An 18227-nucleotide genomic window follows, 5' to 3' on the forward strand; every position below is an offset into this window, starting at 1 on the left:
CTTCGTACCTGTCCCTTTCCCAACAAATAAAGTAAAGATATACTGAATTCAAAGGTTAAGTCTCTGACCTTCTGAGTGCCATTAATCTCTTCTCTGTTGGTTTGATAAAGTTGCTACAGCAGGGCCCCAGGTGTATGGACAGTAGGTCAGTTCACCTCCACAGTTTGTTCTCTTATTGAGCTGGTCTTCTCCTCTTTTAAGCTCCTCCAGCCCACTCATGCTTTACAGGTATGGTGGAGTTGCCTAGACCCAAAGTAGCTCTTTAACCCCTTTCTTTCTGGTGCAGGGTTTTTACATCCCAGGAAAGCCCCAAACACTGTTCACTGGGGAAAATACACTCCAATACAAGAGGGTCCATGCAAGAGATTATTTATCCATCATCTTTTTTTCTTAGCTATTGCTGCATTAGGAGCCCTATCTTACCTTTATTAAGTCAATGGCTAAACTACTTTGATTTTGATGGGAGCAGGATCCAGCAGTAATAAGGTATTTAGTTCTGCAGTCACATGCTTGGTTGGGCATGTGCAAAGCCCTCCTTGACTTCAATGCCTATTGCCTATCTGCATATGCAGATCCCATTGCATGATGGGGGGCCTGTAGGAGGCTCAGGGTCTTGTGTGGGTTCTCTGCTCTGGGGCTGATTTCAGTCATTCCCCAGTTATCAATGGAGGTATGAAACATTCAAATCATTTTTATATCTGTTTTTTCCCCTTCACCTTCGACTTCACTGACCACTAAGGTCCCTGCACCCGCACAGAGCTTATAACAGTAATGAGGCCTAAAGAGCCAGATTATCTGTTGTTCTAAACCATTTTAAAAAAACCCTCAACTAAATATGATGCAACTTTTTCCACAGAGGGTGTCTGATTTTGATCAGAGTCTCTCGCGCGTGTTCAGAAATATGGCATTCCTACATTTAGAGTACAGTTGACTCCAATGGCACAATTTAAGGCAATCTGCAGCTCTCAGCACACCACAACACGAGTCCCCTACCACCTCACCTTGGAAGTCTTCCTCTTTGTGTCACAGACTGGTGAGTGTGTTACAGGTTCCCCTCTGTGTCCGTATGTAGATGATGATACTTTGTTACAGCCCCTGCTAGAGAGCTTTACCTCAAGCTCCAAGAACTTGTTCTTTTTAGCTTTGAAGGGTCCCAATTCAAGTCTGAGTGCGTTGGCTAAGATGTCTGCCATCACACTTGTAACCTGGGAGTAACTGGGGCCGCTGGCCCTCTTCCTTCCCAAAAAGGCAGGGAAAGGGGTCTGTTCTCCCCACCAGGAGTGGCAAAAGCAACCTTTTCCTCCCTCTCCAAAACCTAGAAATGCAGGGGTGGCAGCAAAGTGTGGACCCAGTATCTACCCCAGCAACTGGTGTGGAACTGCTTGATTGATAGGCCAGGACTTCTGCGCTCTTCTCCTGGCACACAGAGAGCCCTCTGTTGGGATGGTGTCCCTGAAGTCCCCTAAAGCAGTGCATCTTGGAGTCAACACCTCAGAGGGATGAACAGGGCTTCAGTTTTCACCTCTCACAGAGGTATTGTTTTAGGCTTTCTGCAGACTCAGGCAGACAACTCTTCTTATTGTTTATTGTATGTCTTATCAGAGCACCCAAGGGCTCACTACGAATGTTAGTTCCATGATTTTTTTAAATCTTTCTGCTTTGGGTTGGGTTTTGTTAAGAAGGGTTTAGCTAGAAGGAAAAACAAAGGAAGGGAGGGGGGTGTAGATGGGAAGGGGGATAAGGCAGGGAACAAGAGGGAGGAGAGCATCAAAGGCAAGTGCGGTGATACTGAGTGAAAAGACAGTGAGAGCAGCGAGGGAGTTCTTTTATTTCATTATTTTAATTAAAGCTAAGATTTTGATATAATCATGACCACGGGAATAGGGCCATAGGCCTGGGGGCTATAGTGCCTATGTATGACTTAATCTGGGCCTGCTCACAGGGCATAAAGTTAAGCACACGCCTAGGTCTTTGTTGGATCAAAGCCTAAAGAACTTAACTGAGATGGTATATGATTTACTCATGTCCACAGCTTCTCAGGTTCACAAGGTTCTCTTCAAGACTGCATTGTAGACATGATTAATGTAATTCTAGGAAAATACTGATGTCTGGCTTGTTTAAAATATTTCATCTGTTTCCCGTTGCTCACTCAGTGCCATTTGCTTGGTAATGTGATGCTTTTATGGTAATTGTGGTGCAATGAAATAGCAATATAACCAAATATGTAATTGTTCATGTAGAAATGTGAAAAGTCATTTTATCTGAGTTAATGCTGACGTTTTATTAATTCATGTATAAATTCTACAAATTCAACATAAGCAGGTCTGATACCTTGCTATTAATGATTAGAATAAAAATAAATAAATAAAACCAGGGCAAATTATCTGTTTTGCAGAGGGTTTTTAAGTTGATCTACGCTACTGAGATTACTAGGAGCTCTTTATAAATAACTAGTGAAAAATTATTTGGCATTTTATGGCTTATCTGGCCTTGAGGTGAAGACAAATTCTCCTAGACTTGAACCTGCCCACACTTAGTTATGCGCAGGATCAAAGCCTTCAAAGCTTAATTTAGGATCCATAGATATCTAGCGTTGGGTATAACCTAAAAATCTCCCATTTGTAGCGTTTCAGCTTGCTGCTATATAATGCAGCTTACAGCGCAGTGTAAGTTCGCATTGGTAATATTTTATATGCATCGCTGGTTTGGTTTCACATCATGTGACAGTGGCACAGCTTTACAATGCCAAGAGTGGTGATATTTATCAAATTATGAAGTCATGAGTAAAGAAGGAAATATTAAACTATATTTACATAGTTTATAGAGGCTGTACTGATGGTGAGAAACAGGCTTTAATTTTAAGCAACAGGTCGTTGGTTTTTTGGAGAGGAGGAGGAGGAGGAAATCACAAAATATACTGTAGTAAAGGAGGAGCTTCTTCCCATACTATTACCTTTAATCAATTTAATCTGATAGAACTACTGGTTTAGGTAAAATTAGAACAATATAATTTCCCAAGGACAATGGGCCTCCCTCGTAACTGGCAATTAAAACAGGCAATAGTCCTTTTAAAATACACTGTGGTGCAAACCTACCTCCACTGAAGTCAATGGCAGAATTTCCACTGAGTTCAGTATGTCCAGGATTTCAGCCAGTGCATCTCATATTTGTACTCTTGTACTCCTCTAGCCAGGTCTTTTCCAGTTCACTTTTGTTTTCTGCCACTGTTATCTTAAAGAGTATCACAGGAGTAGTCAGTTATTCACTCTTCTTGCATAGTTCTGCATCATGGTTTCCACAACAAATCTGACTTATACCTTCCCCTCCTCGCCACTTTTTTTTAACAATTCTGCATGACATTCTGGAATAATTGTATCTTACAATCTATCTGATTTTTTGACTTAAGCTTTAAGTAGTAATGGCATTCTAGTAATGACATTTATTTAGTTCTCTTTCATTCTCTAAGAAACGATTCAGTCAGGTGCTGCTATCACATTTTCGATTGCCACGCTGGATAGAATATTTATGAATCCTTTTCCATTATTTCCCCCACTGCTTTCCTCCTGCTGGGGAAGACAATGACAGATTTTTGTAGGGTTCCAGTTCACAGTGTAAGCTCATTTGGGGCTGGTTAAATGCTTATGGAGCAAACTATCCCATCCCACATAGAACTACCATTAACCTGCCAGCTGTGATTATCTTGAAAGAACCTCAGATGCCTTTGTAGCCCCACAAAGAATGGAAATTTACATTCTGAAATAAAAAAAAGTATAAAAATCTTCTGTAAGTAGACTATGGTAAACTGGCAGCCCTCTGTGGGAAGTGAGTAATGGACAGTTCTCCATAGCAGCCATTTTTACTTGTAAATTGAAGCAATGTGTTTCTACTTGGAGCAATTCTGTTTCTATATTTCAGAACTCTGTAAAGATCACAGAGTCCCATGCAGGGCCTCATTGTGCATCACTTGTACACTCAAAACTCTCCTTGAAGTCAAGTTTGTGGAGCTGTACCAAGGAATGTAGAAGTTAAGGGGAATGATGGTTGCACAAGAAATACAAATTTGGTTCTCTGAAGAAGCTTAAGAGAGTGTGTCAGTCTAATACCATATTAATAATCAACTGTGCATGGCCAAATTCTGATACATTTACTCACATTTGAGAAGTAGGTACTAGTCAATGTAAGTAAGTATATCAGTGTCAGGGCCTGATTGAGCTAAATAAAATAGAGTGCATTTAAAAAAACATTTTTGGAGTAGATAATCATACTTAACTATAAACCATAGACATAGGCATGATTCAGTAGTGGTATAAGGATGTACAAACAGTATTGTGCCATTTTAATGCAGTCATCCTAACCTGTCATTGGTCCTTCAATTTAACAGTAATTAACATCACTTAACTGTTCATATCTGGCTTACAGTACGTCTCAGTGTTATGTGTTGGGAACTGTAAAAGATGCATGATTGTGCTATTTCTGTTCAAGTTGTTTCTAATTAATAACTTCACTGTCCAGTGTTCTTTCAATAAGGGTACCTACTATAGCACTTTAATCATTTAAGGGATAGAGAAATCAATGTTTCAACCAAACTGAATGATGCATGTAAAAATAGAGCTAACGGTTTTTTGCTGGAGTAGATGAAATCTCTCTCTCCTACACTTCCCCCACACCCCAGATCTCAGGCATCCAGGCAGGAATCATGACTTTAAATCAGTGCTGAGAACTATAAATAAACCTCAGTATAATATAAATATTAGCTTAGCATTTCCTGGCGTCACCCCAGAAAATTTGCCACAAGATAATGTTCAAATAAAACTCTAAGAGATCCTAGATAACGCAGTAACCTCCCACCTCTGCAGTATTGGTTTACATTGAATGACTAAGTCATGTTATGGCTTTGATCCTTTCAGTTCCATACATAATGAATTCCTGGTGTTTTCACTACAAGTTGCAATTCTACAGTAGAACATACTTAGCTCTTGACTCTAAAATAACTAAAGTTTGAGGTCTTTCCTGAAGAATTAGTGGTCTTGTCCGTTAGCAAAAAATGAGTTGCTACCAGAGTTGAAATTCAGTAGCAGAAAGCTTGAGGCATCCCATTCATTTATGAACTGCAGGATTGGTTCCTGTTTTGCAGACGAGCTGTAAATAACCAGAGAAACTATTCAGGAAGAATATCCACAGAGCTCCACCATATTTTTAATAAGATACATTTTATACTTAAATACCCCCCAAAATCTGAAGCATAAATGAAGAGAAGAATTATCACAATGAGCTCTTAAAATAGTAGGGATTCAAGGTTCTTTAGGGTAGTGTGAAAATCTCTGTAGTACACATACAAATTTGGCCATGATCTAACATCAAGTAGCCAAAACACATCTGACAACACACTAGGCTTGGTCGGAGGGTCATACACTGAAAAGTTCCTCTCACCTTGAATTTCACACGCTACCTTTGTAGCAGGTAGACTGAAGTGATCTAATTTGTTAAAAATCCAGACATTTGCACATCTGTGTTGTATTCAGTTAGTTCTTAGGTGATGGGGTTTTCTGGACAGTGAGTCCTTGCTTTCCATTTGAAAAGTTCCTGCTTCCAATGTTAGATGTAAACCATCTCCTATAGAAACCTGTGGCAAAGTTTGTAATAAAAAGTGTATAAACCCTAGACTTATCAAAAGAAAAATGTATCTTCCTCCCTGCTCCTTGAGACTTTGAATCTTTATGTGATATAAAAAAGCTCTTGATAGCAAAACTGATAAAGCAGATATATTTTCCATGTGGTAAAGTAAAACTCTATTATATTGATCTGAAAGTAATATAGTATTACATAATATTTATCATATTAGGGTTGTTTGAATATGATTTTCATTGTTTCCTAAGCATCATTCTGCACAGAATTTGGTCACTGGCTATGTATTGTGAATGGTACCCATTATTGAAAGGTAGTCTGTATTTGTACTAATACAGAGAATGCCAGTTTAGAAATGAGCCTGATTGCATGGTTCATTTTGTTCTCCTTTGTAGAGCCAGGCTGCGGCCCACTACAAAGGCACTAAACATGCCAAGAAGCTCAAAGCACTGGAAGCCATGAAAAATAAGCAGAAATCTGTTACTACCAAGGACAGCGCAAAGACTACCTTCACTTCCATCACTACCAATACCATCAATACCAGCTCTGACAAAACAGGTTAAGCGATAATCTTTGTTGGTTTTTTTATTTTTCTTGTTTAACTCCATGTCTGTTTGGTTATGTGCTTGCCACATTGATTCATGCTTGATCCATTTTCCTGTGTAATATTGATTTTGTTCTTCTTTTCAACACACCTGGGAGAGTAAAATAGTCATGTAACTGACTTCTCTTTTGTGAAAAGAGGCTTGCCATTCTTTTAGGCTAGAATGCATACATACGACTCAAGTAATATTTATGGCAAATGAACTATTAAATACGAACTGCTCTAAATCTTGTAGTTTGTATGCAATGTCTCTCTCTACATAATTACCTATGGCACATTTGTTTTAACTACGAACGATGCAGCAAATTGCACTAATTGTGTCTAGAAGCCTCTGATAAAAGCATTGTTGGTAAAAGACACACTGTCATAAATTTCAAGCATTGCATTATTATTTAAAGTGCATGATTTTGAGCTAGGTAATAGCTGTATAACCTCCACTCCACATAAACAGGTAAGTGTTATTGATGCCAATTATTCTGCTAAACTGAGTCTTCATACTGAAATAATATTCTTTAAATTATTGCTTGGGGATTAGGTTTTTTCCTTGCAAACAAAACCCATGCAAGTATCAGGGGAAGTCAATGGGATTCAATTAACCTGGCATTTTAAATATAGGCTACTGTATTGGAAATTTCAAAGGAAGGATGTAAGTTTAAAGAAGATAGTTTTAGTTGTTCACAAGAAATAATTGCTCTTATATTTCTCTGCAACATACGTACTGTATGCAACTCATGAGATGCATACACAAAGTCTTACAGGAAAAAATAATGCATGATGCGCAAATAATGTATAATATTCTGGTGTTGCTGCTGAGAGCTGCTCATCTGGAACAAATTCTCCTGTGTCAGTGACTTTGGTGTTGTAAATAGAAATGTACAAACAATTGAAAGAGTTACAACAAAAATATAAGTATCATATAAACACGCATTTAATTCTTTTTGTAAGGTCTTTGCCGGAAGACATATGGTAAAGGCAGTATGTGTGTTATGTGGAAATTCATGTTATAATTGTGGTTCAAAAATCAAGGTGGGTTTTTTCAGACTTGTCATATGTCTGAACTTGGCATAAGGGGCGTCTATAAAGGGCTTCCTGTTGCATCATGAGATTTTTCTAATACTGACTGTAGCCAATTTTTTAGTGACACTAAAAGCATTAATAATTGTGGAACAGTGCAGGGAAGGAAAGGGAGTACTGAAACATAGTTACAAAAAATACAAAACTAAACTAAAACTTAACCATAATTTTAAATGTTGGGTTTCTCTTACTTGTTAGTGAACTGGATATTCTGTTGATATGTCGAGAGTGAGTTTTGTGTGAAGGACTGACTTATTGCTTTATAAATGATCATGACAGATTTCTAATAGACAAGGGAGGAAGACAAAAGTGAAATATTTTAATGTTGTAACTTTTAATTGTTAAAAAGTTTTGCCTGCATTCTTTTGTTTTGTTTATCTGAGGCAGACATTTGTTCAGAGGATAATCCAAAGCACATCAAAATCAGTGTGAGTCTTTCCATTGACTTTATGGGGCTTTCAGTCAGGTCCCTGACAGGTTTTATGATCTGCTGTATATCTGAACTCAGTATTTTGAATCTGTGATTATATCAGCATACAAGAAAGAAAACTGCACAGGGAAGCACTGGCCTGGGGAGAAGTTCCTTTCACTTTCAGATCTCATTTATAAATTGCTGGAGACATTCCATAAATTAGGTGTATATCCTATGTGAACAATATGCCTTTGGTGGTTGTTTGAGCATTCTGTACTATCTTTGCCACTGGGGCCATTCCAGTGATTTAATTTTAATTACGTTACCCTGATATGCCAAAGTCCTATCCATGACCCCAAACCCGCAACCCCCTAAGTATTTCTGTAAGTTTACTCATGTGAGAAGTACCAATGAGTTCAGCCATGCTACTCACAGAACTGAAGTTATGTGTGTATAACTGTTTGCAATAATGAGGACCATGTTATTAGGATAATATCAGATTAGTGTGAAAATAGGGATTGGTCATGGAGTCTTGGAAAGGAGAAGGAAGAAAAAGAGAAAATGCTGATTGAAAGATCTGATTGTAAAAGTACCTCTGCCGAGGAAGAATCTGTTTCGAGGGATGCTGGCATGATGCCAACAAACCAGAAACCATGGCAGCAGGAAATACATTAAGATCAACTGGGAAAAAAATCACAAATATAATGATAGAATTATTTTCACAAAATATTACAGACTCTGTAACTGTTGACATTTAGAGATACGATGCAAACAAAAACTCACCAAGCTTGCTCTTCTGACACCCCTAAAATGTGTCAGCCAAAAGAAGGATCACCTGTGGACATTTGGAGCCCAATTCTGCACTCTGGATTTCGATTGGCGTAACTGAGAGCAGAACTGAACCTTCTTATTTAAACACAATGTATATAGAAAACATCATCTGCAGTAGCAAAAGAAAAACAGTACAAAGATTTTGGGTAGCCAAGTGACTGACATTTCCTGGCAAAAGCAGGACTATTTGGACTCATTATCTGCAGGATTATATGAATTTTCTTTTCAGTTGCCCTCCATCCCACGCGGGCTTCATAGAACTCTTCCGAATACAAATATTTTATGAACGGCAAAGAGAGTCTTGTGCACCGCATATATGTATTCTGAGAATGGTGGCCATAAAAAGCATGTACACTGAAATTCACATCACTGATCTGAATGTGTTGCTATTCCATATGGTTTCACTAATTTCTTATACAGTCCATGATTTTGAGTAACCTCCATTACTAGTTCCTCCTCACATGGTCATTTGGAAATAGCTTTTTTCTACAACTTTATGAAGCGGTACACAGAAGATTAATGCATGATCTCAAGTAAGCTGAGAAGGGGTCATGTTCACATCACCACTAATACATCATGTACAACAGTGGTTAAATGGTGGATTACATGTCAGTCATAGCACATTGGTCAAGACTTCAGTTCACTGGTTCTGCTTACCCTGTGCAACACCTTCATTAGGAAACCTGCAGTGCCATGCAATAAAGATTATGAAAAAGACCACATAATATACAAACTGATGCAGGAGCTGAAGCAGCAATTTGTTATGTTGCTTCTCCCGAAAGTATTTTGTCAGGCAGTGGTGTCAACATGTCTTAGTGCAATAAATAATGGTGACTATGCATCTTACCATACAAGGCACACAGCTTAAAATCTTGGACAAATGATGGCACTGCATACTAAGGGTGGAAAGCAAGATCTGGGGACATTTTACTCATTCTGTGAAGGTCACTAATATCTTAACCTATCTGAATAACTTTTAAAATCAATGGGAGGCTTCAGCTAGTTGCTCTATATGACTGAGATTCTTTGGAGCAGCAAAGAGCTATGCATGGATGTACTGGCAATCACAACAATTTGAAAGGAAGATATCCCTGCTCTCAACGTATTGGAACTTCGGTGATGCTAAATTTACACTGATACGAAAACCAGCACTTAAGATTCCTTCCTTCTGCTGAATCTGTGGAATGGTTGAGAGGTGACAAAAATGCATATTTTCCACACATATAGACATAGATCCGCATAAATATGCTCTTATAAATCAAGTCCTGAAGGCATAGGGTCAGATTCTTTGTTCTACTCATCAGAGAATTTGAATGTCTCTTCATCTTCTTCTGTCTCCATACGTTGCAGGCCACACATAACTCGTGGTTGTGTCCAGCATCTGATATCAATACAGCGAAATAGGCCATTGAAAATGTGAAAGTCATTGACAGAGCTTCCACCCACAGAGATCAACAGCTTCTATGTTGTTTCTGGATGTTATACAGTTAGGCCCAGATCCTCAGGGGTATTTAAGTACCCATCTTCCATTGATTTCAATTGAATCTCAATGCCTAAATGCCTTGGGGACTTAGGGCCAGATCCTCAAAATTCCTATTAAAGTACAATATTCAGAACACTTCTCTAAAAGCAGAACAAAAGTTTATTTAGGAGAACAGAAAAAGTATTCTATAAGCCATGGTGTGTGTGTGTGTCTGTGTGTGTATATATATATATATAAAACCTTTTTTTCTAGCACAATAGATATGATCTGAAGATGCTTTGCTGCTCACAAAGCTGTGGCATAATACATTATCTTCTCATGTATATAGGGCAACAGGTTGATACACATTCTTTTAAGCTTTAGGGTGCTGATGGGAAAATATTAGAAAAAATAATATGTGAGAATCTGAAGCAAAAAGCTGACACTATGGGTGAGAAAGTTTAGGGAAGTTGGGATTATACATCATATGAAGGGTTAAAGGAAGCTACAATTTTTTGCTGAATGAATCTGTCAATTATTAGCAGACTTGTATAAGCCTTTAATAAATGGATTTATTGGAAAACTGAGAAAATCCTCGTATAACAGGACATTGATGATGAACAGATGGCAGTTGGACCTGAAATGGCACCCAATTTCAATCCAGCTTGCACAATTCTTAAATGGAATCCAGGTGACATAGGTGAGCCCATTCAGCATCTGGTGCAACAAAGTGCTGATGTATTGGATGAGAGACAAGGAGGTAGGCTGAAAGAGTAAAGGGAATATGAGGAACTTGGAAAGAGGAGGTGACTGGGGGAAAACTTAGAGGAAGAGAGAGTGATAACAGGAAGAGGAGATGTCAAAAAGTAGAGACGAGATGACAGAAATGCCACAACAGCTGTATTCCAGCAACTATCTGTTTCATTTTTATATATTGTGCCTAAAAGATTTACCCAGCACTCTCCTAGCATATTCCTTTGTGTAAATTCCATAGGTTTATTGAGATTCGGATTTGCACTGGTTTTCAATTATGAAAAGAAGCCTTGGAACATACACTATTGCCATCACACACAGACATGTGATTCATATTGCATTACAGTAAGAAACATTATTGATGAGAATCTGATTGATCAAACTGCTAAGTGTCTTTTGCCTGCACTTTCAAATTGCTTCTTTGCATCTTTCTGCTGAAATACAAGAAAACGTGAAACTGTAGATTCTGGCCTTACCTGGTTTTCTCTTTGTGCCATATTTAGGCTCCATTGTCTTTGGATAGCTTGATCTTTTCTAATCATTTCCCTGTGGGTCAGACCTATCCAGGCAATCTGCACACCTAGCTTGGAAGATATTTTCCATGCTGAAAGGTCTTAGAAATTAAAAACTGAATTCAGATCTGATGTAAGAAGGTGCAGCTACACTGACTTCATTGTAATTTCATCCAATTACACTAAGGCTGAATTTGGTGTAGGGGGCTGAGAAACTGAGTTCTCAACACCCAGTATGTCCGGTGGCGCTGTTGCAATGGGTAACCTTGCATCCAGTGCAATAAATCATTTTTCTAGAAGTGAAACTAGTTAACTTCTCAAATTACCCAGTTGTCCCTCTGATTTATATAGTATGTGACGGAGAGAGTGACAATGATTAAGTAACAATTCAAGCTGAACAAACAATTCATAATTTATTTGCTGAGTAAATCTTTTTCGGCTCACAAAATGTCTGTGACCAAAACTGCAGTTTCCTCAGATTTGTTGCTCAAATTTCCTTGACAAATTTGAGTATTTTTACTCAACCGTGGATCGTCTTTCAGTATTTGATGCTGGAATATCAAAATTTGAGCTATGTTGGTTAGCTATGATTGGTCATAAATCTGCTGGTACTGTTTCTTACTGGATAAACATAACCTTTCTAATAAGAATGGATGGCCTATGAATTTTGAGGGAGAGGAAACAGTTTAGGAGAAGTTGGCAAGAGATGCACAGGATTAAGGAATTGCTGAAAAATTGTAAATCCTCTCCATTCTAAGACATATACACATTGGCCAAAACATCATTCCGAGTAAGAATGTATCGACTAGTTGCAGACTATAAATTTCAACTCTTTCTCATCACAGTCACACAAACTAATTAGTAGTGTAGAGTTCTACCTGTAAAGTCTGCAGTCAAGTCTTTGTCTGTGTGAATTGCAGAATCCTCTTTCTAGTTTGAATTGCAAGCTTGCAAAGTATGCAAACTTAAAACTCACCATCCACAATTGTTTGTGTGAGAGAAACTTAGTCAGACAAAAGTTAATGGACAGCGAATATAATAGGTGTCAAGTATCAGAGGGTAGCTGTGTTAGTCTGTATCTACAAAAACAACAAAGAGTCTGGTGGCACCTTAAAGACTAACAGATTTATTTGGGCATAAGCTTTCGTGGGTAAAAACCTCACTTCTTCAGATGCATAGAGTGAAAGTTACAGATGCAGGCGTTATATACTGACACATGGAGAGCAGGGAGTTACTTCGCAAGTGGAGAACCAGTGTTGACAGGGCCAATTCAATCAGGGTGGATGTAGTCCACTCCCAATAATAGATGAGGAGGTGTCAATTCCAGGAGAGGAAAAGCTGCTTCTGTAATGAGCCAGCCACTCCCAGTCCCTATTCAAGCCCAGATTAATGGTGTTAAATTTGCAAATGAATTTTAGTTCTGCTGTTTCTCTTTGGAGTCTGTTTCTGAAGTTTTTTTGTTCAATGATAGTGACTTTTAAATCTGTCATAGAATGACCAGGGAGATTGAAGTGTTCACTTACTGGCTTATGTATGTTACCATTCCTGATGTCCGATTTGTGTCCATTTATTCTTTTGCGGAGGGACTGTCCGGTTTGGCCAATGTACATGGCAGAGGGGCATTGCTGGCACATGATGGCATATATAACATTAGTGGATGTGCAGGTGAATGAGCCCTTGATGGTGTGGCTGATGTGGTTGGGTCCTCTGATGGTGTCGCCAGAGTAGATATGGGGACAGAGTAGGCAACGAGGTTTGCTACAGGGATTGGTTCCTGGGTTGGTGTTTCTGTGGTGTGGTGTGTAGTTGCTGGTGAGTATTTGCTTCAGGTTGGGGGGTTGTCTGTAAGCGAGGACTAGCCTGCCTCCCAAGGTCTGTGAGAGTGAGGGATCATTTTCCAGGATAGGTTGTAGATCGTGGATAATGCGCTGGAGAGGTTTTAGCTGGGGGCTGTATGTGATGGCCAGTGGTGTTCTGTTATTGTCCTTGTTGGGCCTGTCCTGTAGTAGGTGATTTCTGGGTACCCGTCTTGCTCTGTCAATCTGTTTCCTCACTTCCCCAGGTGGGTATTGTAGAAAATGAAATATAGACATTGTGTTGTTTGCCCTGGTATGTTTATAATGCTGATTGACTACTCCTTTCTCAAATTCCCTGAGTGAGCTCTCCTTGTCTAATACATTTATATTATGGCTGAAAATAGTCAAATCCATGTGTATTCCAGATATATGCAGAGCTGCATTTGTGATTCATCTCCAGGACCTGGCCTGGAAAAGGGCTCCCATTAGAAAAGGACAGCCAATTTCTTCTTGCTGCTCTCATTTTATCTCCCTCTCATTTCTCTGTGACTTCATTTTTACTACAAGCATCTGTTTCCCACTTATATCAACAGTGGATAGGGTTGATAGTTTATGAAAGAGTCCTCAAATTTGGAATCATTGGATTATTTCTGTTCTTAGTGACATTGGTATAATTAACATTGGACTTTTCAATAACCATTCATTTGTGTACATTAGAGTATATAATCTATTGTTCAAAGATCAACCATACTAAATTTTCCTCTCATAAGAAACCCAGAAGAAAGCATATTAATTTTTTCATAATGTCTTACAAGTAGTTATAGACAACTCCTCTATTTTTTAGCATTTTAGCAGCATAGCAGCTTTTTATGTAATCTTTCTCTTAACTAAAGAACATAAATTGAATTTATAGCAGTCCTAATACTTGTAATGATGATACGAATGTTTAATATATCTCAAATTCATAATAATATTTTATACTAACTGAAATCTACTATTGGATTCAGAGCAGTTTATTGTACAATTCAAGTATAAAATTTGCCAAAATATTATAGACTATGAATACACCTACAAATAGATAAAACTCTTTAATATTCTAATTCCCAAAAGACAGTACAGTGCAGTACATGGTTATATAAATTAGCAATACTTTGTTTCATCATACTTCGTTGTATCATGAAGCATGCTGTGATTTTAACATATAATGTCTAAGTACTATTTCAGTCATTTAAGGCAGATCAGCATTAATGGACTGCATGCTGTGTCCAGGCTTGTAGAGATCACTGCTACATATTTCTCTTCCTTCACAAGTCCATATTTGGTACAGATCATTATACCACTGATGATTTTAAAGTTTGAATCTTTTAAGCATTTCTGGTTCATATGACCTCATTGGTTCACATATTTTGGATAGGGGAAACCAGAGTTGTATGCTTGGAATAAGATGTGAGTCTTTCTGTATAATTGGTAATTTATACATTAAGGGTCAGAGATTTAGATCAAGCTAGGGGATCTGGATGCCCAATTCTCATTAATTTTAATAGGATTGGGCATCTCAACCCCCTAGGCAGCTTTGAAAATCCCACATTAGGTGGCTGCCTTTTAAAATGTTATTTTCAAAATAAAAGCTTTAGATATAGCCTTGCACCAACAGAGCAAATGGCACATTGTTTCATAGATGCTATCATTACTTGCCAGAGAATTACAGATTATGGATGAACAATTACATAGCTTCTTGATTACATTCTTGGAAAATTCAGTATAATGACCCAAATTAGCCATATTTGATCAAACCCCAACATCCTTGACTTTAAATCACCTATGCTTTGACTTTTCCATACTTTAGACCATCCATAATTAATTGGAGCACAAAATGTTATCAGCATTCCGCAGATGGTGGTGCCATTTTTGCATTTGAGCTTAATGGTAATTTGAGAAACAATAGATTCTCTTTTGATTTGTGTGTAGAAGTACTTTTCTTTCTTTTTCAGTGTAGTCAAATGGTAACATAAAATTACAGTAATTTATATGTACATCAATTGATCATTAATTTGCAATAAAATCCTTTTTTTATTGCATCTATATATGTTGCAACTAAGACCTTCATCATATGAACACCATGTGCTTTCTGGGGACTCAGCTGCTTTTGATTGGGATTGCGTGGACAACAATTTTATGCTTGAATACTCCTGCAGATACAAACTTCTGTCAGTCACAAAATCTGGATCATCCTACCCAGATAGAAAGAAAGAAAAATGCTTTTGTTAGTATTGGACATATGAATGGAAAAGCATTTTATACTAAAACATTTAATAGAGCTTTTCATAGCATTTCAATTGTCAGCTTGTTTGTTGCTAGAACTCTTGGAATAATGTCTAGTTTGTCAGGCGATATCTTTACACTCATCAGCTTTGCTATATAAACTGAATACCGGATACATGAAATACACTATGTCTGCCAGTGGCTCCTTCCAGATTGTGTATTGCTTTGTTGTTGTTTGAGCAGTCCTGAAGCTAGTTATGGAGGCAGGGGTCAAAGGCATTGTAGCCATTGGGCTCTTACAAGAGATTGTAGCATTGCAATACTTCCCCCATACTCTGTCACCTTTTTATTATAAACTCTTAGGATTAGAGATTTATTATATTAATCTGCTTGTTTATTTTCCGAGTTTATGGACTAATTTGCTATGGAATTGGAACCAATCCCGCAACCCTATACTTGCAAATGGTTGTTAATTTTTTGAGTGTCTGGAAAACTATATCAGTGCTGTCCATACAAATACAACTGAGGAAACAGATCTTCCTTCAAGCGCTCCAGTATCTTCAAGCTTGCAAGTGAGACAGTTGGTAATGCAGGAAAATAACAGTGATTATTTGTTTGTGCTTCCTGGGGGTGTTTTGTGTTTTTTACTTTGTATCACATATGGGAGGGAGGGTAGCCGCTAGTAATGCAAAGAGTCCACATCTCCACAGCAGGTTGAGAACTGGTATAGACAACTCCTATGCCACACTCCTGTAGCCCCTAGTTTAGAGAGTGAAGAGGAGTGTGCTGGAGGCATGCTATCCTCAACTGGCAAAAACCCTCTTCTAAAAATACTTATTCAGTAAAACATATTAGTACTACAGGAAGTTGATTGCAATTAAAGTGAACTAATGTCTAGAAACTGTAGAAAATTGATAAAGGAAGCAAGAGTTCAGAAGAAGAAATGCATGGGTGGTAGAGTTAAGGATAGTAAGAAGGAGTTTTTAAGACTTGTAATGGTATTCCACTACTGTCTGAAAAAGACGGAATTGTCAATAATGATGCAGAAAAGACAAGTGTTCAATAAAGGAGGATGTATTCATATCGTATGAGGATGATGAAATATTTCTAGTCTAGCAGTAACTAAGGAGGATGCTAACCAGCTGCTATAATGGCTACTAAAATTAGATATTTTTCAATCAGTGGGTCTGGATAAGTTGAATCCAAGAGTTTTAAAAGAGCTGTCCAAGGAGCTCTCTTGGCTGTTAATGTTGCTTTTTAATAAATGTTGGAACACTGGGAAAGCTCCAGAGGACTGGAAGAAAGTTAATATAGTGCCAGTATTTAAAAAAGATAAACAAAATGATCAAGTAATTACAGGCCTGTCAGCGTGACAATTGATCCCAAGCAAAATTGTGGAAGAGCTGATAAGAGGTTTGATTAGTAAAGAATAAAAGGAGGGTAGAATAATTAATGCCAATCAACATGTGTTTACAGAAAATAGATCTTGTCAAACTAATTTTATATTTTCTGAGATTGGTTTATAAAGGTAACAGTGTTGGTATACTTAGACTTCTGTAAGACATTTGAGTTGGTACTGCATGGCATTTTGATTAAAAAACTAGAATGATCTAAATCATCGTAGGGTGCATTTCTAGCAGGAACTGGTTGTTGGTCCTATGCTATTTAACATTTTATTCAATATGACATGGAAGAAAACAAAATCATTACTGCAAAGTTTGCAGCTGATACAAGAATTGGGGGAGTGGTAAATAATGAAAATCACAGGTCACTGATATAGAGTAATATGTAAGTTAGCTGGGCACAAGCAAACAATATGTATATCAGTATGGCCAAGTGTAAAGTCATACATTTAGGAACAAAGAATACAGGATGGCAGGATCTATCCTGGGAAGTGCTGACTCTGACTTGGGCTTTGTGGTGGATAATCAGCTGAATGTGAGTTCCCAGTGAGGCACTGCAGCCAAAAGGACTAATGTGATCCTTGGATATAAAAACGGGAATATTGAGTAGGAGTAGAGAACTTTTATTACCTCTGTGTTTGACACTGTCCAGTTCTGATTTCCACATTTCAAGGAGAATGTTGATAAATTGAAGAGGATTCAGAGAAGAGCCAGAAGAATGATTAAAGAATTGGAAAACCTGCTTTATAGTGAATAGACTTAAGAGATCAATCTATTTAGTTTATTAAAGAGAAGGTTAAGGGGTGACTTGATTACAGTCTATAAGAACTGTACCCGAGAAACTGAAATTGATAATAGAGGGCCCTTCAATCTAGCAGACGAAGGTATAACAAGATCCAGTGGCTGAAAGATGGTAGACAATTTCAGATTGGAAATAAGGTGCAAATGTTTAAGTGAGGGTGATTAATCATTGGAACAATTTACCAAGCAAGAACTAATTCAGGGTAGTCCTATGTCCAATGTTATTCATACGGTCAGACTAGATGATCAGAATGGTGCCTTTTGGCCTTAAAAATCTGAATCTATGAATATATAATCCACTGAAGAAATATATGTTCATGACTCCCATCTTGCCCCCCCCCCCCCAAAAAAACAGGCATCTGCCGAGCTTGAAGACTTTACCTTTTCATCTGTTATATATATTGTGGATTTGAACTGTGCTGTAATTTAGGTCCCATTGTGGTAAAAACTTATGCTTATGCTTAACTTTAAGCAAATAACTAGTCCCTTTGACTTCCGTGAAACTACTCGCATGCTCAAAGCTAAAGATCGGACCCTTCAATTGTATCTTGCTTGGTCAATATCCCTCTGTGTTTTACAGCACTGGACACGTGTTGAGTGTTCAATAAATAACAAACAAATCAAACACCAACAAATTTAATTGCTGGTATAGATTTGTTCTTGGTAATGTAAGGACTTCAAGCCACAGAGCT

At 38.0% G+C, this 18227-nt stretch overlaps 1 protein-coding gene across 2 annotated transcripts in view; it reads left to right on the forward strand.

Moving 5' to 3' along the window:
• Positions 1 to 18227, forward strand: part of ZNF385D (zinc finger protein 385D) — a 351705-nt gene that overhangs the window by 259396 nt on the left and 74082 nt on the right. For both annotated transcript variants that reach the window (XM_024197375.1, XM_024197374.1), the window contains exon 4: positions 6021 to 6183. In XM_024197375.1, coding sequence (XP_024053143.1) covers positions 6021 to 6183 — 163 coding nt within the window. The remainder of the gene's footprint in view (positions 1 to 6020; positions 6184 to 18227) is intronic.

Source organism: Terrapene carolina, unplaced genomic scaffold (genome assembly GCF_002925995.2).
Source record: "Terrapene carolina triunguis isolate 2854851 unplaced genomic scaffold, T_m_triunguis-2.0 Scaffold84, whole genome shotgun sequence".
In the NCBI taxonomy this organism is placed as follows: Eukaryota; Metazoa; Chordata; order Testudines; family Emydidae; genus Terrapene; species Terrapene triunguis.